At 47.0% G+C, this 23,901-nt stretch overlaps 2 protein-coding genes across 3 annotated transcripts in view; one reads left to right on the forward strand and one right to left on the reverse strand.

Moving 5' to 3' along the window:
- Positions 1–12,974, reverse strand: part of Trappc12 (trafficking protein particle complex subunit 12) — a 66,845-nt gene extending 53,871 nt beyond the window's left edge. For both annotated transcript variants that reach the window (XM_059248249.1, XM_059248248.1), the window contains exons 1-2: positions 12,816–12,974; positions 9,093–10,327 (exon numbers count right to left, since the gene is read on the reverse strand). In XM_059248249.1, coding sequence (XP_059104232.1) covers positions 9,093–10,322 — 1,230 coding nt within the window. In that variant the 5' untranslated portion in view covers positions 10,323–10,327; positions 12,816–12,974. The remainder of the gene's footprint in view (positions 1–9,092; positions 10,328–12,815) is intronic.
- A 1,428-nt stretch (positions 12,975–14,402) lies between these two features.
- Positions 14,403–23,901, forward strand: part of Eipr1 (EARP complex and GARP complex interacting protein 1) — a 107,746-nt gene continuing 98,247 nt past the window's right edge. The window contains exons 1-2 of the mRNA XM_059248557.1: positions 14,403–14,612; positions 22,956–23,039. Coding sequence (XP_059104540.1) covers positions 14,571–14,612; positions 22,956–23,039 — 126 coding nt within the window. The 5' untranslated portion in view covers positions 14,403–14,570. The remainder of the gene's footprint in view (positions 14,613–22,955; positions 23,040–23,901) is intronic.

The raw sequence follows: 23,901 nt of genomic DNA on the forward strand, positions 1-23,901 counted from the left end.
GTGTGTGTGTGTGTGTGTGTGTGTGTGTGTGTGTGTGTGTGTGTGTGTGTGAAGTTACCTCCACACGGGTGGCCCCTTCTTAATACTAAGTTCACAGCTAAGCCCAAGGTGAACAGGGCTCTGTTCCAGCCTTGTACTGGAGCTCTGGGCTTGATGGAGCTAGAGGACATGCTCTAAGACTATTTCTGCACCAGGACAATTTTTGTCTCCCAACTTGATTCTTCTGGTTGTGTCCACCCAGAGTCAGGGTGGAGGACATTAGGTGTTACTTCAAGCCTTTTACTTCCTTTAAAAGAGAAGTCACAGAAAACTAGGGGGTGGAGGCGGGGGGGAAGGTTCATGTGAGCTGCCCAGGGAGAAAGAACCTAGGACTTGAACGACAGGGAAAACCTAACTGGAATGAAGCATGGCACACGCTGAGTCTCACGATAGTTCTGTTCAAACTCCTGACGTTCCAAGCTACCTAACGGAGGTGACTGATGTACCAAGTCAGCAACAAATGGGGACAAGTATTCAGTATGCTCACACCAAGAAGCTGCTTCAGCGCAGACCTTGGTGTGCAGAGGCTGAGGGGAACCCAGACCTGCCTGCTGAAGATGATGCTTCCTGTCCTGTTGACGCTGTCTGCTCTTTAGGCACCTAGAGAGGTAGGCTGGCAGCCTCAGTGGGAGGGTCATGTGGGCTCCATGATGTTTCTGGCCCTGTGTGGTGGGTGAGCCTGGTGCTTAAAGGGGCCAGGCCATGCATCTTCCTATACCAGGGCAAAATTTAGTAGCAACAACTCTGTAATTTCTGCTTTTAGAGAATAAGGTAAAATATTTCAATTATCACAGCTGCAAGAGTAGCTGCGTGATCTACAAGTGATGTTTAAAGGGAAATAAAAGGGCTAAAATGTGTGATCTCAAGAACTGTAAAACTGCTACCTGTGCCAGATACAGAGAATTCCTGGAGCTGGGGGGCAGAGAGCTGGGCAAAAAAGCAAACTCAAATCTGAACGCCAGGTCGAGCAGGCAGACACATGTCTTCCATCCCAGTGGCATTCCCCATCAATGAATTCACACCATAAATATCTTTTATCCTTAAAATTCTTTTCCTTAAAGTTCAGTTAATGGAGCCTGCAAGATGGCCTGGCAGGTAACAGCGCTTCTCTCACACCAGGCCAGCCTGGTGACCCGAGTTCTGTCCTTGGAATCATGTAAAGGTGGAGGAGAGAACCAACTCTATGAAGTTGTCTCTGACCTCCATCTATGCTCTGTGGAACATGCGCGCGCGCGCACACACACACACACACACACTGCACACACAACACAGTACACACTAATAAATAATGTAAAAACTAAAAAAGCGGTTAGTTAGGACAGGCAACTCTTGGGGTAGAAAGGTATGTCTGGCGAATCAATGTTTTAGCTGTCTCCACATATCTAATGACAAACCTGTGTCTGCTGTGTCCCTAATCAAGGTGAAGATGGCGAGTGAGATGCTGGAGTGGTATACTTTATGTCCCTTATGGCCACCAGGATGAGGAGGAAGCTAGGCTGCTGCAGTGGGGCTGGGATCCAGCTGGAACCTGAGGTCCCCTTAGCCCAGGGAAGGATGGAGGTCATGGAGGAAAAGCCATGAGCATGCCACACCATTCTCTTGAGGGGCATGAGCTGCTCTTGAAGGTCAGGGTGCAGGGGACTGAGCTCAGGTCTTCTGAAAAAAACAAGTGATCCTGATAGATCACTGAGCCATCTCTCCAGCCCAGCCCCATGGCTGATTTGAGATTTCAATCTTGTTCTTTTTAGATTTATTTATTTTATATGCACGAGTGTATTGCCTGCATGTATGCATGTGTACGCCTGGTGCCCGAAGAGGTCGGAAGGAGGTGTCAGATCCCTTGGAACTGGAGTTATGGATGGCTGTCAGCTGCCACGTAGGTGCTGGGAACTGAACAGTCCCCAGAAGGGCCATCAAATGCCCTTAACCACTGAGCCATCGATCCACCCCAGAGTGATTAAATCTTAAGAGCAATCTGGGAGGAAGCACACACGAGCTACCGAGGAGCAGGGGTGAGAACTGCGAAGCTCCCCAGAAGATAGTAACGAAGCATCCCTGGTGCCTTTAACCACGACGATGTAAAAGGATTTCAAGCTAACGACAGCTGGGAGATTCCAGATGGACTAATAGGCCTACAATAAAAAATTAGGGTTTCGGCTTTCAGACACCATAAGAATACGTAGTAGCAAGGTCCAGAAAAGGGAAAAATATTTGCTATATAAATATTGCTCACTTCCATTGGAACAGTTAAAGAGCTTTTAAAGTCAGCCAGTAACAGTAAGACAAATATCCATAGCATAAAAGACAAAAACATTTTTTTAAAAAGAATTTATGATACCTTTTTTTTTAAGATTTATTTTTATTTTTTATTTGCATTGGTGTTTTGCCTGCATGTATATCTGTGTTAGGGTGCCAGATTCCCTGGAACTTTTTTTTTTTTAACAGACAACTTTACAAATTGGTATCTGAGGGCTGGCAGGATGGCTCAGTGGGTGAAGATGGTCCCAGGCCTCACGACCTGGGCTTGATCCTCAGGCCCCACATGGTAGAAGAAGAGAGCGCTTCTACAAATCGTCCACTGATGTCCATATGCGCTGCCTCCCAACAAACAAGTAAATAAATGTAAGGAAAAAAAGATTAAAAAATAGCCTATATACCAAAAAGTTTCACAACAGAAGTGACTAGTGAATGCAAATTCAAATTCCAAGAAAATAGCACTACACAGCCACCAGGATTGTAAAGTAAAACAACCACCACCACCACATGCCCCCAAATTTCCTAGAACAACCACACAATGCTGAAGACAGCATAAACTGATACATTTGTTTTGGAAGCCAGTTCAGCTACTTATTATACAGTTAAGCACACATTCTCCATAGACAAGGAGAACAAGGGCATACACCCACACACAGGCTCTGCACAAATGCTACGTCACTCAGGCTGGCCTTGAACTCCCAGTGCTCTGCTTTGGCCTCCCTGCTGCTAGAATCACTTGCACTCAACACACCTTACTTGTAACATGGTTATTTTGCTAAATTACTAATAGGAGCATGAGTGTGTGTGACACATACAGAGGGACATAGACACTGGCTGCATGATGAGTTTCACTTGGTCTGAAACCCTGCCTACAATTTCTAATGATTCAACACATGGCAGATCTGGAACCTACTTACATGCTGGACACACCTGCAGATGCAGCCACGGGATGCATGCATGTGTGCACTATGGCAGGTGCAGCCACATGGTTTGCTAGTTCAGCAACAGCATTGACTACAGATTTGAAAACCCGACTTCTTGTGTCAGGGGAAGTCATAGTAGAAGAGACTTAACCATAAATCTCTGCTTTCACCATCTAGGAATATAATGCCTTACCTTTGCCTACCTAACTGATCTGAAGGCTGGAGTGGTCAAGTGGCTGAGTCCTGGGCCAAGGGACACAGGGTAGGGTACACAGACTTTGTCCTCCAGTAGATAACCTGCCAAAGGCATGCTCAAGTGCCCCTTCCTCCCTCACTCTATGGGGTCAGGGAGTCACGACAAGTGGACATACTTTTGTTAGGGTGGAACACAGTCCTGGTCACATGCAGCTGGCTTTTCTACCACAGGGACACAATCCTATCCAATCCAGCCACTGCCACTTTTGTTGCCGCTGGACTGGGTTAATGCAGCTCAGCAGAAATTCCAACTCAAAGGTTCATTCACATTTTACCGTTCCACGTATCCCTCTGGGTCAGGCACGCTATTAGCAGAGCAAGCACCTGAAACAGCCCCTTTAAGGCAGAGTTCGTGCAATACTCATGTATCAGCGAGGGAACGTCTATGCACAGGTAGCTGTTGAGACCCTCAAAGAAGATCTGCGTGCCCCCAAATACTTCATTCTCTACCAGCTGTTAAAATTAAACCATTTGGTTAATTTGATTTCTAGCTCTGCTTTATTTTGTGTCTGTGTGAGGGAACACCACATGTGCAGTGTCTGCAGAGGCCAGAGGAGAGTGTCAGGTCCCTAGAGCTGGAGTTACAGGAGGTTGTGAGCCACCTGACCTGAATGCTGGGAATCGAACTTGGGTCCTCTGCAAGAGCAGAAATCACTTTTAACCACAGAGCCATGTCTCCAGTCTCCTAATTCTACTTTTAAAAGGAATATGGTTAAATATAAACCATTTTATTTATTTCATTTGATTATGCTTTTTTGAGGCAAGGTCTCATATAGCCCAATGTCTCAGTTGTTAGGGTTACTATTGCTGCGATGAAACACCATGACCCAAAGCAACTTGTGGGGAGGAAAGGGTTTATATGGCTTATTCTTACATGTACAGTCCATCTCTGAGGGAAGGCAGGAGCTGATGCAGAGGCCATGGAGGGGTGCTGGTTACTGGCTTGCTCCCCGTGGCTTGCTCAGCCTGTTTTCTTATAGCACCCAAGACCACCAGCCTAGGGATAGTCCCACCCACAATGGCCTGGGTCCTCCCCCATCAATCGCTAATTGAGAAAATGCTCCACAGCTAGATCTCATAGAAGCATTTTCTCAATTGGGGTTACCTCCTTTCGGACGACTCTAGCCTGTGCCAAGTTGAACTTGGTATTTAGGTTGACCCTGAACTCTTGATCCTCTTGCCTCCATTTCTCAGATACAGGGATACAGGTGTGTGCTTCATCCTTTTTATAAAAGATATTTAATTGACACAAAACCTCCATGTATCCAGGATGTCCAACCCACTGATTTAATATATGGATATGGTATACTGAATAACACAAATTAATTAAACACCATCACTACCCATAGCTACTGTGCGTGTGTGTGTGTGTGTGTGTGTGTGTGTGTGTGTGTGTGTGTGTGTGTTATTTAAAACCTGCTGTCATAAATTCTAAGTTAATTGTAGAGAACTCTAACTGGGCCATTATCCTGCACATTAGATCTCACCCACCTGGCTTCACCTCAAACTTGGTTCCCACAAACTTCTACTGTACTGTCTGCCAAGAGTTCATTCTGTTTGTTTGTTTGTCTACATGTAAGAATATGTGGTATGCCGGGCGGTGGTGGCGCACACCTTTAATCCCAGCACTCGGGAGGCAGAGCCAGGCGGATCTCTGTGAGTTCGAGGCCAGCCTGGGCTACCAAGTGAGTTCCAGGAAAGGCGCAAAGCTACACAGAGAAACCCTGTCTCAAAAAAACAAAAACAAAAACAAAAACAAAAAAAAACAAAAAAAAAAAAAGAATATGTGGTATGCTGGGTGGTGGTGGCGGCGGCGGCGGCGGCGGCGGCGGCGGCGGCGGCGGCGGCGCACGCCTTTAATCCCAGAGCGAGTTCCAGGACAGCCAGGGCTGTTACACAGAAAACCTGTCTCAGACCCTGACCCCCCCCCCCCCAAAAGAATATGTGGCATTTGTCTTTCTTTGAGTTATTTCATTTAATATCTCATCCTTCACGTTGTCTCATACTGTCAAAATGACAGGGGTCTCTTTTTAAAGACTAAGTCAGCTGCATGTACCCACCACATTGTCTTCTCTGTAAAGACTGAGTAACAGTTACCTGCATGCACCCACCACATTCTCTTTATCTCTGGACCCAGAAATGGATACTCAGGCTGACTGTACCGCCCTATTATGAACAAGGCTGTAAAGAACATGGGAGTCCAATTTTCTCTATGCTATTGACTTCAGTTCTGCTTGGATCACGTGGAAATTTCAGTTTTAATATCTTGAAGTACCTCCAGGTTGCTTTCTATAATGGCTTACTAATTTCCATTCACTGCGGTCACTGCTATAGCCTGTCTTTCTGTTAACAACCATCCCAACAGGAATGAGGTGACATTCTCTGTGGTTTCATTTGCATTTTCCAGATGATTAGAGGCAACTTCCAGTTCTTCAGCTCAGACTAGATCTGAACACAATTTGTCATCTATAGGGTAGATACATATACAACCTAACGTGAAACAGAGCACCCAGAACCACGGTGAGAGCACTGAGAACAGCGGCTGGTACAGACATTACAGAAAATCTGTGCAAACGTTCTGTAAAAACAGAACTATTATATGAGGTGAATTTGGTGGCTCAGAACTGTGATCCCACACTTGGGAGGCTGAGAAAGGAGGACTGTGAGTTTGTTGTTAGCCTGAGTTACCAGTAAGTTCAAGCACAACCTGGGCTATGCAGCAAAACCTGTCTCAAAAACACAAAACAAAACTACCATGTAATCCAGCTATGCCATTCCAGGTCTATCCTGGAGGGAAGTCAAGCACCTCAAGTCAGCACCACACAGAGATCCCCATCATCCACATGTACTGTAGAATAGCACAGAGATCCCCATTATCCACATGTACTGTAGAACAGCACAGAGATCCCCATCATCCACATGTACTCTAGAACAGCACAGAGATCCCCATTATCCACATGTACTGTAGAACCCAGAGATCCCCATCATCCACTTGTACTGCAGCACCCCACAGAGATCCCTGCCATCTACATGTACTCTAGAACAATCCAAAGATCCCCATCATCCACATGTACTGCAGCACAGCACAGAGATCCCTGTCATCCACATGTACTGCAGCACCCCAGAGATCTCCATTATCCACATGTACTGTAGAACAACCCAGAGATCCCCATCAACCACATGTACTGCAGCATCCCACAGAGATCCCTGCCATCCACATGTACTCCAGCACAGCACAGAGATCCCTGTCATCTACATATACTCCAGCATAGCACAGAGATCCCTGTCACCCACATGCACTGCAGCACAGCACAGAGATCCCTGCCATCGACATGTACTCCAGCACCCCACAGAGGTCCTTGTCATCCACATGCACTCCCACACTAGACCCACAACAGTCAAAGTGCAGAACCAGCCTAGATGCCATCAACAGATAAGTGGATAAAGATAGTCTATAAACACACTGGAGTTTTCTGCAGCCATAAAGGACAAAGTCATGTCATTTGCAGGGAAATGTACCGAAATAAAGCAGAACCTGAAAGACAAATATTTCATGGTTCCTGTACAATGAGGAATCTACATTAAAAAATTAGAAGTAAATAATGTGATGGTAACAAATGATTTTTGATTGTTTCTAATGGTTGCATAAGAAAACGCTACTCTACTATCCAGAAAACATCTGCATACCTGTTTATAAACATATAGCTGTACATACATATATGAATATAAAATAAGAGTTGTAATATAAAGCGGCAGGACAAAGTCCTTGATTCCGTTTTTCTTTCTAAAACATAAACATTTTTCATGGGAAAAGATACAAGATATGAAAGTAGAAAGGGGACTTTATTGGGGGGAAGGGAAGGGAGGGGAAGCAAGAGAGGATAATAGAAAAGAGAAAAAAAACCTTATGTTCTCTTTCATATGTGGAGCCTAGATTAACACATTCGCACGCCATGACAAGCAGAACGGACTTTGGAAGAGAGAGCTGGGTGGTGACAGAGAGGACAGGGGAGGAAGATGGGAGGTGAATGTGAGCACAGAACATGCTATCCGATGCTATGATACTGTTTGTTTGCTACACAGGATGAAAAGGAATGAATGTCATCTGTGCTGGCTAGTTTTATGTTACCTTGACACAGACTAGAGTCATCAGAGAGAAGGGAGCCCCATTTGAGAAAATACCTCCAGAACATCAGGCTGCAGTCAACCTGTAGGGCATTTTCTTAATCAGTGATCGATGGGGAGGGCCCTGCCATTGTGGGTGGAGCCATCCCTGGGCTGGTCGTCCTGGGTTCTGAAAGAAAGCAGGCTGAGCAAGCCATGATGAGCAAGCCAGTAAGCAGCACCCCTCCATGGCCTCTGCATCAGCTCCTGCCTCCAGGTTCCTGTCCTGCTTGAGTCCCTGTCCTGATGTCCTTTGATGATGAACTGTGATGTGGAACCATGAGTGAAATAAACCCTTTCTTCCCTCAAGTTGCCTCTGGTCATGGTATTTTATCACAGTAATAGTCACCCTAACTAAGACACCATCCAGCAGAGCACTTGGATGAAAACATGCGTGTCCTTGTGGGACGATACTACAGCTGAACACAGCTTTGCAAACATAACTCTAAGGCCTCACTAACTTAATTGGATTGCCAATGAAGTTGCTTAATAAATAAGTAATAGAAATTTATCCCATAACTAGGAGACTTTTAATTAGATAACTGAGATGAGCCACTTGGAAAACAAACCTCAACGTGTTTTGGGAGCTGATTTAGAACAAAGGACACTGGAACCAAGGCAGAGGGAGGACAGCTGACGGGCGTCTTGTACACTCGAGTTCCCAGAAGAAAGCCACGCCCACATTGAAGGCTCTGTAAGGTTGACTGATTAGAATGGTGGTTCTCAACCTTCCTAATGCTTCGATCCTCTAAAACGGTTCCTCGTGTTGTGGTGACCCCTAACCATAAAATTGTTTTGGTTGCTACTTCATAACTGTAATTTTGCTACTGCTATAAATCGTAATGTAAATATCTGGGTTATCCACTGGTCTTAGGTGAGCCCTGTGAAAGAGCTGTTTGAGAAGGGGTCACCACCCACAGGTTGAGAAACTGCAGAAGGCTGGAACGTTCCAGACTCAGAACCACAGCCATCTAGAGATCTTCATTGCCTTCAGTCACCCACGATCCTGCACTGGGTCTGACCTAATCTCTCACTATTAGGTAAAACCTTTGAAATGCACTCTTTTCTTGCATAAAGATTTATTTTTAGTTGTGTGTGTGTGTGTGTGTCTGTCTGGGGATGGGGGTGGGGTATGTGCACATGAGTGCAATGCTTGCAGAAGCCAGAGGAGGGTATTGGCTCCTTTGGAGTTGCAGTTATAGGCAGCTGTGAGCTGTCTGATGTTGGTGCTGGGAAGTGTGGAACTCTAGTCCTCTGGAATACCAAACACTACCAACCACTGAGCCATCTCTCCAGCCCTAGAATGCATTCTTTCTTTATTAATTTCTTCCAAAATTTGTTTACATTCTGCTCGGGAGGCTAGAGTTATAGCTGCTGCCAAGTCTCTGTTGCACACATTTCTAGAAAGAGGTGAAATGGGGTGAGATATGGACACAGAAACATTCCACACCCTACCTGAATGTTGTCAAACTTGAGGCCAGGCATGGTGAGGTTCTCCTTGTCTATGAACACAGTGCCATATTGCTGGGTGGCTACCTTCATCAGGACCTCTCTGGTCTCCTGGCTGGGAAGCCACGCATCATTCCTCCGGTCCATCTCGCTCATGCTCAGGGCCGTGGCGAAGGGGTCATCATTCCCGGCAAACACAGCCTGGATCTGTGAGAATGGCTTTGGAGACTCAGGGACATCCAGAGGTGCTGGGGAGACACCCAATTCTGATCTCTCCATCCTTGTAGAGTATGATGGGCTGGTGGAACCTGGCGACTTTTCTCCCACAGGGCCGGCGAGTGAAGACAGCTTCTCTGGAACTGGGGAACCTGCATTGGGGTTACTGACTGAAATGAAAGGAGAAGTCGTGAAGGAGTCAAAGAAGTCAGAGGCCAAGGAATTGGAGCTCACTGTATCTCCAAAAAATGTACTCAGGCTGGGACTGGGCTGGACCATCGGAGGAGGGGTCTTGGCTGATGTCTCACTGGTGCTACTGAAACTCGGAGATTTCACCATCTGGGACTCAAAGCCATCCTGCAGAAACAGGTGGGGCTGAGAGGGAGTCGCGGTGGCCTGGCTGAAGATGGTGCAGACAGGGACAGGCTCGTCTTTGGAGGAGGACTGACTGGACGACACTTCTGAGGTCCGTTCTTCTGGGTGGGCTTGGCCATCCCTGGGCCCCACGTCCCCCGCGCCCGCATTATCCAGGGTGGGCATGCCCGTCACATCTTCCTGCGTTGAATCTTCTTTCAGAGATGCTCTGCTATCAGGTGTCATGTCTGAAACGTCTCTGGGCGTATCGTCTCCATCGGTCTCACTGCCATTACTCAGGGTGTCCGTCACTTCTCTGTCTGCGGCAGCGGGCAGCCCGCAATCAGTGGCACCTCCCGGGGGCTCTGCCACGTCCTGCAGACAGCCGAGGAGGTCACCCACGTCACCCTCGCTGTTGTTGGGAGAGTCGGAGATAAGCACGCTCTCCATCATGTGCTCATTGAGCTTATCTGCGAAACTGCGGGAGTCTTCGGAGGACGGCTCCCTCTCTTCGGATCCAAACTCATCTCCACCAAGGTCGATGGTCTCCTCGTGATACAGCTGACCCTCCTCCCCAGACACTGGCTCAGGGATATTTTTAGGCCCCGCCTGGGCTGGAGGAGATACCTCACCTGGGCTCTGTTCACCATCTTTAGCTTCTTCCATGTTGCCTAAAGATAGAGACAGTCACAAATCACATCACTGTCTTTTTTTTTTTTTTTTTTCCTGAGAAAGGATCTCACATAATAACCTGGGTGGACTTGAACTCACCACCTCTAGGGTTCTGAGACGATGGGCTGTGCTACTTTTATCTTGTTGCTCAGTGGAACAAAGGTTTTAAAAGTTCTGTATCCAAATGGTTCAAAATTAGAAATTTCTTTTTCTAGTTTATTTACTTATTTTTAATTGTGATAAAGTACACACAATTTTATTGCTCTCCGTTTTTAAGCGTGCAGTTCAGCAATGTTTAGTGCATTCTCGCTGTTGTCCAACCAACCTCTAGAATTTTGATCATCTTGCAAAACAAAAATTCTACACCCATTAAATCTACCCCACCCCATTCACACCAGGACAACTACCACCCTACTCCCGTCTTTTTTAGATTTCTAGGGACCTCATTTAAGTAGCTCATAAAGCACTCATCCACTGTAATGTATGTCGTTATCTGTGGAGCTGGGATACTCCCCCTCTCCCATCTCAGGCCCAACTATGTCTGCCTCATAGTGTCCTCCAAGGGCCCTTGTCTAGGTACAGGCTGAGAATAGCAACACACGGTGACAGTAAAAACATGCTCTTGAGCACAGCTAGAAGGTAACCATTGGCAACAGATGGGGGGGCACTCATCCATGGAGAGACTGCTCTGCTCTGCCCAGGACCCTCAATCCAGACTTCCCCAGCAGACTCTGCAGGATGATGTCCTCTGCTCACTCTCTCAGTCAGACTACTTCGGTCTTCCCCGCTGGATGCTGTAAGCTCTGACTGGATGAGGCTTTGTTGCTTTTGATGACACTTGTTGCTTTTGTCTGCTGGGTGTTATTTGCTCTCTTTGCTTGCTAAATGCTCACTCATCCAAACTGCAAGCATGGCTATTGTAGCTCATTCTCCACACTGTACAGAACATCCACGCTGCAGCATGCATGGGCTTTGCTCCCCTATATGCTCACTCATCCAAACTGGAAGCATGGCTATCACAGCTCATTCTCCACATTGTACTGAACATCCATGCTGCACCATGCATGGTGTTCCTTCCCTCTGACAGGAGGATAACACTGCACGGCAGGCATGTGGCAGCTGGTTTATCCCTTTACTCATTACCACACCCTTGGGTTTCTTCTAGCCTCTAGTGATGGTGCACACTGCTGCTGTGAACAGGATGTGCGAACGCATCTTTTGAGATTCTAATTTCAGTTCTTTGGTACATCCTATTCCAGTGCCCAGGGAGGGAAGTGCTAGATCATATGGTAATCACGGTTTTTACTTGTGTGTGTGTGTGTGTGTGTGTGTGTTTGTTTTTGTTTTTTTTTCCAAGACAGGGTTTCTCTGCGTAGCCCTGGCTGTCCTGGAACTCGCCCTGTAGACCTCGCTGGCCTTGAACTCAGAGGTCTGTTAACCTCTGCCTCCTGAGTGCTGGGATTAAAAACATATGCCATCACTGACTGACAGTAATCACCTTTTTATTTTAACAAGGAACTGTAGTTTTTCCACTTCAGCAGAACTCCTTTCCATTCCCTGTAACAGTGTACATATGTCCCAATTTTACTACATACTGGCTGGCTGACATTTATGTTTGTTTTGACTTAGCTTTTTTTGTTTTGGTTTGTTTTTGGAGACAGGCGGTCTCTGTGTAATAGCCCTACCTGTGCTGGGAACTCAATTTGTAGACCAGGGTGGCCTCGAGCTCACCGAGATCTGCCTGCCTCTGCCCTCCAAGTCCTAGGATTAAAGGCATGTGTTACCATGCCTGGCTTTACTTAGCTTTTTATTATGTGTGAGAATTTGTTTTTATAAATCAAGGACTTAGGGAACCTACGCTGGCCTTAAATGTTATGTAACAGAAGACGACCTCGAACTCCTGATCCTCCTGCCTCCACTTCCCAAATGCTGATACAGGCGCATCACCAACACTCCGTTCTCTCCTTCCTTCTTTTCTTCTTGAGATGGGGGTCCCCCTATTTAGCCCAGGCTGACCTCAAACGTAGCAGTCTTCCTGAATCACTTTGCCCAGCCAACACTACTCACTCTTCCGTGCTCAGGTTAAGCCGGTCTGTTAAGGCACCGCGCGTCTGGCTTACAGCGTTGTCTAATTGTGGGGAGATGAGACACCGAGGACGGCAGGAGCAAAAGTTGGGGGTAAAACAAAAACGTACCATGAGCATTGCTATGTAAACACGGGCACCTACTATGCATGCAGTGAACCTGGTCCTCACTTTGTACATGAAACACTGAGGCCTGGAGGGCGTGTACTTTGTCCAAAACCAGAAACCACAGGGGACACAGAGTTGGCTAAAGCCAAAAGGCAACAACCCCTGCTGGGGCCGCCACAGATGGGCAGGTGCCAGGCCGGCGTGGGGGCGAGCGGTGACGACGCGCGCGGACGCCGCCCTCCGTGGGAAGGTCGAGGGCCCCGGCGACCCCTCCGGACTGCGGCCCACTGCTCACCTGCCACCCGCCCCCGGGGGGCGGATCACCCACGGCTGAAAAGGGTCCGAAGAGATGACTGAAGACCTGAAGCCGACTCAAGATCCAAGTTCCCACGGGCTTATGCGCCTGCGCGGGCCGGCTCGCAAAGCCCGACTTCCGCATATGCTCAGTTCGGGAGCTCCCACTAGAAGCCGGAAGCCAGCACATTTCCGGTTCACGAGCGGTGGGCGGAACCTAAAGGCTCACTGTTTGGAGGACGAGAAGGGTGGGGCCCGGTGATTGAAATCATCTGTCCTTGGGGCTGACACCAACCAAGGATGCTTTTTCCCAGGGCTTTGTGTTTGTGCTCGCTGGGTCTCCACTTTCCCCACCCTGTGTCTGTGGCAGTGTGTGCTAACATCCACAGAGATGGGAGGTGTAGGGAGGGTCAAGAGTCAGCCCCGCTTGCTGGAGTTGGCTGGTTGAGTGTGGTTCTCAAATCAGGGACTCTGCTTTCTTGGTTTCTAATGTAATCTCAGAAAAGGCCGCGACAGGGCCAAAATACAGCTCTCATCTCAAAGGGGATAAGGATTTATTCTGGTGCCAACGGTGAGTGACCATAGCTTGAGGACACAGAGTCAGGTCACCTGAATTAAATTCTGCTGCCCGACATGGTAACAATTTGATGCACGTTTACAGTAAGAACAGAAAGTGAATCTATACACCTCTCGAGCACACGTTGGAAGCGTTAGGTAGGTGGGTTACAGCAAAGGCCCCAGGTGCTGTCTGATGACATTTGTAGCTTTGGGATTAGTGGGAGCTAGTGGCCAGAGATTTCACCATAAAGTCACAATGTTAGACACAGGGGTGGGCAAAGGATGACTACTAAGGGTAGCATCGCATAAGCTGCTGCCATGAAGGTCAGTCCGAGGTACTGGGAAAAGTCACAAACACAGAGGAAACGTGTGTACATCCAGAACTCTTTAGAACCAGGCCAGTGAATTCCCTGTGATGCATTTTTCTCTTCCAGCATTTTCCATGCCAGGACATAAGAGCCTTCCGTCTCTAGGAGCTCTGGGCAATATAGATCACGGGCCTGGCTGCGTCTCTGTGCAGGATTGGTCGCACACGGCTGCTCCTTACTGCTCACCTACACCACTGCTGTCTTGGCTCAAGCTTGCAGCGTCTCATCTTTTTTCATTTTATTCAAATATATTTTTAATAACAATATCAGAAAAGACAGACTCTAAAAGACGGAAGTCTTGGATCAAATCAAATTTATTATCCAAAATTCCCTGAGATTATTAAGGCGCTAATAATGGACGTTTACGACCCTGCTCCTGAGACTGGAGCAAAGGTCCTGGCTGGTGCCCAGGACCACGGTGTAGGAGTTGAGTATTGCCGACTATAAAGTCCATTTACCTGCTGTCTTGAGGGCGCAGGGCATGGAAGCGCCGGGGAGCAGCTCAGGAGCGCTAGAGCGCCGCCCTGGTGGCCGCCCATTCCCGCAGCCTTTGCTCCTGGCCCCGCCCTCCAACCCAGGAGCTCCCGCGGCTGCCAGCCCGCATGAGAGTCCAAATGAGCATGCGCAGGAGAAAAGCACGGCCGCCATTGGCCGTCGGGGAGGAGCGCATTGATGACGCCACGAGGAAAACAGGAAGTGAGCCGTCAGGGAGCCGGCCTGGGGCGCGTAGTCTCGCCTTCTCCGCCGGGGAATGAATGGGTTCTGGCCGGTCGCTGGTGTGAGGCTGGACTCGGGCGCTGAGGCGTGAGCGGCGGGGCCAGCATCGCGTCATGGAGGACGACGCGCCGGTGATCTACGGCCTAGAGTTCCAGGTGGGCATGGAGGAGGCCGAGGGCCGGTGCCGCCGGTGCCCGACCCGCACCTGCGAGCGTGCTCACACTGATTCCCAGGATTCTGGGTTCGCGGGCAGGGTTTGGGGAGAAGGGGCCCGCTCGGAGTGTGGCCGAGTGAGGCGTAGGGCCGGCTTGGACCGCAGAGGGTGAGCGCTCGGCCCCGCAGGAGTCTCAGTCATACTCGCGCTACTGGCGCCTTGAGGAGCAATTTTTGAGCACTGACGTGTGGGTTGGATACTTGCTCAAAGCAAGACCGACGAGGAGGGGCTTCAGGGGGGAAAAGTGCTGGGTGGGTGTTAGAAACCTTCTGCTCACTCAGGTTGGAAACGTACTTGCTTTTTTTTTTCGTCTGAACTTTTTTTTTTTTCTTCTCTCCCAATAGCTGTTGAATTCTACTTGTTTACCTTCCTCCCCCCACCCCCACTTTGATCTTATTCGTGATGTGTGCAGTTTGGGTTACTGATTCGAATGAGTAGTGGGATGGGGTTTCCATCTCCCAGTTTATCTCAGGGGAGGCTTGTCTATGGACTGATGATTTGTAAATGAGGTGCATAGCCCCAGCAGTTAGTGTAAGCCTCTAGGCTCAAAGTTTGCAGGCAAGCCTGACGTAATTGAGACAGTGCACACACACGTTCAATGAACTGTGTTCAGATTGCTCCGTGTACCACTAACAGTCTCTAAGTCTAGGAATGCCTGATGTATGAGTAAAGGAATACTGGAAGAGGTGAGGGTGGGATGGGGGGGCAGGTTGATTTAAAATCTGCACGAAGCGACACATGTTAAATCACAAAGCCAGTTGCACAGGAATTTCATGCTACAGAGGAGCTGAGTGGTTAGCACTGTTGGGAGGAGTCAGGGAATGCTACTGGGCCTGTGCTGGAGTCAGCCTGCTGCTTCCTGAGGAGGCCTTCTGCTTGAGAGCGTCGTCCATAGATGTGTTTTCAGAGGTTTTTTTATCTTTCTTTCTCTCTCTCTCCCTCCCTCCCTCCCTCCCTCCCTCCCTCCCTCCCTCCCTCCCTTCCTTCCTTCCTTCCTTCCTAGATTCATTTGTTTTAATTGTGTACATGTGAGTGTTTCCCCTGCATGCATGTATGTGCCCCGCATGTGTGCCTGGTGTCCAGGGAGGTCAGAAAGAGGGCATTAGATTCCTTAGAATCGGAGTTACAGATGGTCATGAGCCACCTGATACAGGTACTGGATTCTCTCCGTGAGCAGCAAGCTCTTAGCTGCTGAGCTGTGTTTCCAGCACATTATTTACCTTCACATCTTTGGTTAGTTATGCTAACAGCTTTCTAGATGTTGGGTAATCCCTAAATTCTTGGACGAGTTTCCCATGCTAGATCCAGCTTATATAGTGAAAGTTCTCCAGAAGTTTCTTGCTCTTCTCAGCATGTGATTTTGGCGGTTGAGCTTTGTTCAGCTGGTAGGGTGGCTTCATCTGACCTGGGAGTTCCTATGCTTCAGGCTGTGGAACAGGCAGGGCAGCGTGGTACTACCTGCCCCCGGTTTCTCCCTCTCACATACATCATCGTGGTGTAGTAGTTCCTGGTAAGAGCAATTCAGACTTCTTATTTATTTATTTTTTTACTTTTCTTTCTTTCTTTTTTTAAAATTTATTTATTTTTATTTTCTGTGTATCCATGTTTTGACTGCATATATGCCTGTGCACTGTGTGTGTGCCAGTGCTCACAGAGGCCAGAAGAGGTCCAGATACTTTGGAACTGGAGTTGTGGATAGTTGTGAACTTCCATGTAGGTGCTAGGAATTGAACCTGGCTTCTCTGCAAAAGCTGCTAGTATTGTTTTTGTTTGTTTGTTTTGTTTTTTTGAGACAGGGTTTCTCTGTGTAGCTTTGGAACCTTTCCTGGCAGTCACTCTGTAGCCCAGGCTGGCCTTGAACTCACAGAGATCCACCTGCCTCTGCCTTCCAAGTGCTAGGATTCAAGGTGTGTGCCACCACCGCCTGGCGCAGCTAGTATTCTTAACCCCTGAGCTATATCTCCAGATCTTCTCTCTCTCTCTCTCTCTCTCTCTCTCTCTCTCTCTCTCTCTCTCTCTCTGAGATAAGTGTTGGTAACATATTTTCCTGGTGGAATCTATTCATTATTCAGTTCACAAATGTCATAGCTTGCCTCTTCCCACCACCCAGTTTCTCTGTGTAGCTCTAGCTTTGGCAGTTACTTCTGTAGACCAGGCTGGCCTTGAACTCAGAGATCCACCTGTCTCTGCCCCCTGAGTGCTGGGACCAAGGGCATGCACCACCACTGCCCAGCTTAGCTTGCTTTTCTATTGCTATGATAAACACCATGACCAAAAGCAACTTTGGGAGGAAAGGTTTATTTCATCTCACAGGTCCATTATGAAGGGAGGAAAGGGCAGGAACTTAAGGCAGGGATGTGGAGGTAGGTGCTGAAGCAGAGACCATAGAGTAGTGCTGCCTACTGCCTTACTCTCAGGTTCATAGTCAGTTACCTTTCCTGTATCTCCCAGGACAACCTACCCAAGGGTGGCACTGCCCACACCAATAGTTAATCAGGAAAATGCTCCACATATTTGCCTACAAGCCAATCTGATGGAGACATTTTGGCAGTTGAAGTTTCTCTTCCTGGATGACTCTAGCTTGTGACAAACTGACCAAAAACTGATCAGGACATCAAATTGTGCCTACTGTGTGCCAGGCCTTTTGAGTCGCTGGATCACAGTAGAGTGGGAAACAGACAAGTTATAGCTCTTGTGCATTCCATCCATCCATGCCCAGGGCAGAGGTGTTTCTATACACAGAGTTCAGGGTTCAGTTAGTCAGTTGGTTTTTGTGGGGCTAGGATGGAACTTGAGACCTCCTGCATGGTAGTTCAGTGCTCTACCACTGAGCCATGGCTTGTTTAAAAACTCATCAGGTAGCTGTTGAATATATGTATTTTTATTTTTTCTTCTTTCTTTCCCTTCTCTGTTCCTTCAGTTGTCTGTTCTCCTGGTGCCTTGTTGAGGAGGCTGTTTATACAGGGAGTCTGCTAACTGTAGAAGGCTAGCCTGGCCCTGTTCTCTGCCTAGAGCACAGCCTTTCTTCACTGCTTTCCTTTCTATTAGCATTACTCTTTGAAGGCCACTGCTTTTAGATGTATTGACTGTCTGCTGTGTAGTTAGTCATGTATTTCACACTTTAGGAAGCAGCCAGGTAAGATGCTAAGTTTCCCAAGGGAGTGCTGTAAATTCCTAATTTCCTGGTGACTGTTTTCTGCCATTGTCTGCACCCTTCAGCCTTTCCAGTTCCTGTTATTTGTTTGGCTTACTTCATGGAGACTGCAGACTAGAAATCTCATTAGCCTTTCGGTATGAGGACAACGGAACACATGGACTTATAAAAGGTGTCTGACATTCTAACTGCAGCTACTGATGCCACCTGTTTCACTATAAGAACTCTAGAGACAGCCAGACACTCTCCACTTCTCCAGTCCTTGACTTAGTGGAACCTGTTAGATTATATTTCTGACCAGACCAAACTGCTAGTGCAGGTCACTTAATTTGGTGACTCAAATTGTGCCTACTGTGTGCCAGGCCTTTTGAGTCGCTGGATCACAGTAGAGTGGGAAACAGACAAGTTATAGCTCTTGTGCATTCCATCCATCCATGCCCAGGGCAGAGGTGTTTCTATACACAGAGTTCAGGGTTCAGTTAGTCAGTTGGTTTTTGTGGGGCTAGGATGGAACTTGAGACCTCCTGCATGGTAGTTCAGTGCTCTACCACTGAGCCATGGCTTGTTTAAAAACTCATCAGGTAGCTGTTGAATATATGTATTTTTATTTTTTCTTCTTTCTTTCCCTTCTCTGTTCCTTCAGTTGTCTGTTCTCCTGGTGCCTTGTTGAGGAGGCTGTTTATACAGGGAGGGTTAACTTCCTCCTTAGGTGATGGCATGTAATTCTCTTTTCTGCCTAATGTTGAACCGGAAGGTGATTTTGCTGCTGTGGTCTGTGCCAGTGTTTTTGACACTTAATACTCTATACCAGTTTTTCTTCTGGTCTTGTAAAGGCTTTGTCCTCTCTCTGTTAATGGAAAGTCCAGGCCTTGCACTCTATTCATAGCTAACTGGAAGAAATTAACGTAGAGCAAGCGCTCTGATACCAGAATGGCTAGAATAAAATGACCTTAGTAATTCTGTTTAACAAATAACTACTCCTAAAAATGGGAAGGCCTCAGTTTAAACTTTTGTGAGACTTTTACAGACACATTTTAGATTTGTTTGTGAGAATGATTTCCCTTATCTGTTTTTCTAGAAACAAAACAAAACAACAAAAACACAACCATGTATTGTATGAGATTGAAAAAGATACCTCTTTTTCAATGGTCAGTATGCCATTCTCTAGGTCAGTATGCCATTCTGAGTTCTAGCAGCTTGCTCTCTGAGCACTGTTCTCTGTCACTTTCCCCATACCTTTCCAAGGCACCATAAGTAGCATGCACAGGGTGATGTGTGTCGCTGCCTAGCATCTTCATCTAGGAATGTCTGCATTCTGGATTGCGTTTCTTTTTTAGATGGCTGCTAATGCAGGGCACTTAATTTTGATTTCCTTCTTTTGTAAAACAAAGACATTTAATCTTGTTTTCTACCTAATCTTGAGCCAGAGGGTGATTTTGTTAAATGTCTACCTTTTGCTGTGGTCTTTGCCAGTGTCTTTGATCCTTAATCCCACACTAGTTTGTCTTTCACTATTTTTAGCTGTTTGTCTTCTCTCTCTTGATGAGTCCAGGCCTTGAACCTCTTGGACACTTCCACAGCACCTGTAGAGCAAGAGACACATGCATGTTAGCCTTTCACAATTAACTTGAAATACAAAAAAGACTTTAAAAAATATTTATTTATTTTATTTTATGTTTATAAGTATTTGCCTGCAGATAGTCTGTATACCATGTGCCCATAGAAGTCAGAAGAAGAATTGGAGTTACAGGTGTTTGTGAGCCACCATGGAGGTGCAAGGAATTGAACCAGGTCCTCTGCAAGAGCAGTCAGTGTTCTTAACCACTGAGCCATCTCTCCAACCCTCAAAAAAGACTTTTAATGTGAAATAGTCATTCCTTCTCAGTTGGATCCTCTCCCTGGTCCTATTTTTGGGGACTCTGGGCCTTGTATCATCTTGTGACCCCAAGTTGCATTTGAAGGTCTTTGCATACGAATCTAAAGGTGGAGCCCCTCACCTGTTTTCTTCCCACCAGGGTGGGTCTGGGTCCTTGGTAACTGTTTTCTTCCTTCCAAAAGTCAGTGTGATCTAAGTTGGGTCTTTAAGGCACATAGAATTCAGAGGTTCTGAGGTGTTACTGATAGTCCCCAGTTTTTGGTACATGTCTGTGCAGGTTTCTAGATCCACAAAGGATGATCAGTTTCACAATCTGGTTTAAGGATGTTCAAACCCTCCATCCAAGTGTGCAGAGGGGAGGCAGGAGTGATCATGTATCCTTAGCCTGCTTTGCATGGTGAGTGGACATCTTTTCCACGTGTCATAGAGTGTATACTACCCTGGACGGGTAGGTCCTCCATTTGATTGAAGCACACCATCAGCTAGCTGACTTTCATGCTGCTGTCCCTGGGGAAAGGTGGGACATAGAGGTAGTGTGGTTGGGTCTTCTGAAATCTAAAATTTGTACTAATCATGAAAACAGTATAAGTGGTGTAGACTAGATGGTCAAGACAGCTGTTAAACTCTTTCTTTTACTGATTTTCAAAGAAAAGAAAGAAGAAAAAAGTACATAAATAAATAGTAAAAATGCAGGAAGCTCAGCTGTGACAGTCAGCAAGGACGCTCTAGTCGGGGAGTGGCTGTGTGCAGCAGAGACAGAAGTTTAGAGGCTTCCACTAATCCCTAGGAGGGAAGCCCCATAAAGGCCTCACTCTGCTAAAATCAGCTCACTGGGAGATCTTTGTCACTTTGGATGGCTCCCTGAGAGCATCTGCAACCCTGCCTTTTCCTGCAACCCTGCCTTTTCCTGCATCCAGAGCTACCCACACTCCTGGGCACATGACTGTTTCCTCCATCTTTAGAGCCAGCACAGCTGCCTGACTGAGTCCTTGCAGTTGCCCAAGTCTTTCTTAAGCGACTGTCAGTGTTCCTGGAGGCTCATCGTACTGAAAACCCAGCGTCTGAGGGAGGAGTGTTGAGGATAAAGAACATCAAAGGAGAAGATGTAGCTTTGTTCACAAATCAGCATCTCTCTTCCAGAAAGATCATGGGTGGGAATGATGACGGCAGTGACTAAGAAATGGAGGAACATTCATGTCTCTTCTGAGAATGTTGGGGGTCTTCCAGGAATAGGTGCTCCCTCTCTTCCCTCTTTCCATGGTCTGGAATTTCCAGTCATGGCTGGTTAAACATCTTTAGCTTTGAAGAAGGAGAGAGACTTAAGTCTAGGTCAAGTAAGCCTTATATTACAGTTCTAGACAAACTATTTGTCAATGACCAATGTTCCTGTGCAGAGCATAATAGGATCTAACCTAAAGATGAGGCCGCCAAGGAGACCGACACCAAACCCATGCCCTGCTCTAGTCACTCATGGAATGCCGCACACTAAGTGAAGAATAACTTCTTGGTAAAAGTGGCCCAGGGAACTTGTAACCCCACACAGCAGAGGTATTATCTATGGCAAACTAATAATGTGTGGCTTAGCTGTGTGGCCTCCAGATTGGCTGATTCCCCCCCCCCCTTGATTTCTGAGGGAGGGTTTCATTATCTAGCCCAGGCTAGCCTTGAACTCATGACCCCTGTGCCTGGGATCTTGGGCATGCAGTGCTACATGTAAGTAGGAGCAAATGAAACTAGAGGATTGATTGAAGTTCCTCTCTGTAACTCCGTCTCTGACCCTGCTTTGTTTCCAAGTGTCTGTGACTGCATCCACAAGAGCGTTCCTGGTTTCCAGCACCAGCAGGATTAACATCCTGGACATTCTCCCCTTCTCCAGTCCTTGACTTAGTGGAAGCTGCACAGTCCCTTCTCTGTGTGTGTGGACACAGTCATAGATCTGGGAATCAGGACGCAGACTTTTCACTGGGCCATTATTGTGTCTACTATAGCAGGAAGTAAAGTGTAAGTTACAGGGCCTCCTCGGCCTGGGTCCTCGGAGTGATTGGACTGAAAGAGCTGAGCCAGTTTACAAGCTGGAAGCACCGGAGTTGGGCAGTCTCTTTTCCTCAAGCGTGAACGCTCTAAAGGTAGTTACCACAGTTTATGCTCTCCCCAGTTTCCTAGACTTCACCCCCACGAAGGCTGGCAGCTTCTGAGCTTGGTGGTGGCTGGTAGCTTAGTTGGATCCTGGAGCTGGAGGTGGCTTCACCTGCAGAGGCACTTTGCCCAAGCCCGTTGCACTCTCCAGGGACAACCTGCAGCCCCAGGTGCTTAACTGGGGTACGTGGTATAAAGCCTAGCTGCTTGCTTAAGCTCTGAAGTGCCATCCAGTCCAGGGCTCCCCACCTGGCAGATGTCTGTGACAAATGCCAGAGCTCTACTTTTCCTGTTGAACACATCTTAGAATGTTAGGACCTGTCTCCTAGGGAATGACCATTTGAACTTCCTGCCCTTTTCCATTTTCTTTTGTTTTTGCCCATATGTTTTTTGTCTTCCTGTGAAATGACTCAGTTTTGATTAAAGGTTAGGTTTCTATATAATCACTTTGAATATTCTCTTCCTGTGAAGGACTTAGTGCTGGCAGGTTTCCCCAGCCTGGGAGCAGTGGTCTGCTCAGTCTGTCAGACCAAGGTTTGAGAGCATGTGCCAGCTGCACTGGTTACATTTCTGCTCCCCCTCTCTGAATTACTGTGTGGTGAGAGCTGTGCCGGCTTCTTTGTGGTGGGCCCTGCCCTGTGCATGTTTGCATCCTACACCTCCTACCCTGGCACAACTCTCCTCAGACTTAAACCTGCAGGTGTAATGGAACCAGATCCTGGGCTTCTTCACAGACTCTGAGGCCTTGAGGCAGACTGTATTTTGCATAGCTTTTCTAGTTCTCTGCAGGGAAGTTGGCTTAAACTACCTGCATTGCATTTCTGTAGTGCTGTTTTGATGAAGTGTAATTTGTTGAACCAATCTATTTATTGCTGACATGGTGGTTTTATTACACAACTTAACTATTGCTGTGTAAATAATTTGTATCTTTATTGCTTAGATTAGTGCCCACTTAGAGTTATTTCACGTACAGATTTGGAGTGCAATTGTGTTAGGAGTGTGCAGTCGCCTCTAGTCACTGCTGATTTATCCTTCATCACAGCAGATGAGATGAGCCGACTTTTCTGTGTCTATTAAGCCTAACTTCATAAATGTGTATGTGTTTCCCTCCTCCTCAGGCACGTGCTCTAACACCTCAAACTGCGGAAACAGATGCCATTCGCTTCTTGGTTGGGACGCAGTCTCTTAAATATGATAATCAGGTAACTATTTTTGACAAATGTATACATGTTAATTACTAAGCTTATTCTTAGTTTCATATCCATTTGCTCTTGATTTTTTAAGCAACACTTAAAAAAATTTAGTGCCACACAAACAAAATTTTCATTAGATTTAAGTATATATTTCCAAGCCATGACTATTATCCAACTGTATAATTATTGAGTACAATAATTTAAATAGTCTGTTTAGTGTTTCTTTTTGTGTGTGTATGAGGTATGTACATGTTTGTGTGCATGTGCATGTGCATAGATGCATGTGAATGTGGAGGTTAGAGGCTGACTTTGGGTATCTTCTCCAATTGTATTTTCTCTGTGTGTGTGTGTTTTTCTCTGTCTGTCTGTCTGTCTCTGGGTAAGTAACAGAGTTAGACATCTTGCTCTGTAGCCTGGCTGGCCTGTAACTGTGTAGATCAAGCTGGCCTCAGACTGCAGGAGACTTGTCTGCCTCTGCTTCTGTGTGTGCCACCATGCCAGGCAGGACCTGACATGTTGAGATAGGGATGCTCACTCAACCTAGAGCTCACTGATTTGGCCAAATTCATGAGCTCCAGAAATCTGTCTCCACTTCTCTAGTGCGAGGATCATAGGTTCATGCCACTGTGCCTGACTTTTATGTGGGTGCTGGCAGTCCAAACTCAGGTCCTCATGACCAGCAGCAAGCAGTTTAACGACTGTGTCATCTCCCTTAGCCCTGCTTAGTTGCTTTTGTAGTTCGGTTTGGTTTTATGGTCACATAGATTTTTACTGTGTAAATGATCAAGAAACAGTCTGGGGAACATGATCACTGGTCATTTCTAGCTGCTCCTCATACTGTGTGTAGCTAAGCCTGGAACAGGTCATGCTC

The sequence above is a fragment of the Peromyscus eremicus genome, chromosome 22 (assembly GCF_949786415.1).
Source record: "Peromyscus eremicus chromosome 22, PerEre_H2_v1, whole genome shotgun sequence".
NCBI lineage: Eukaryota > Metazoa > Chordata > Mammalia > Rodentia > Cricetidae > Peromyscus > Peromyscus eremicus.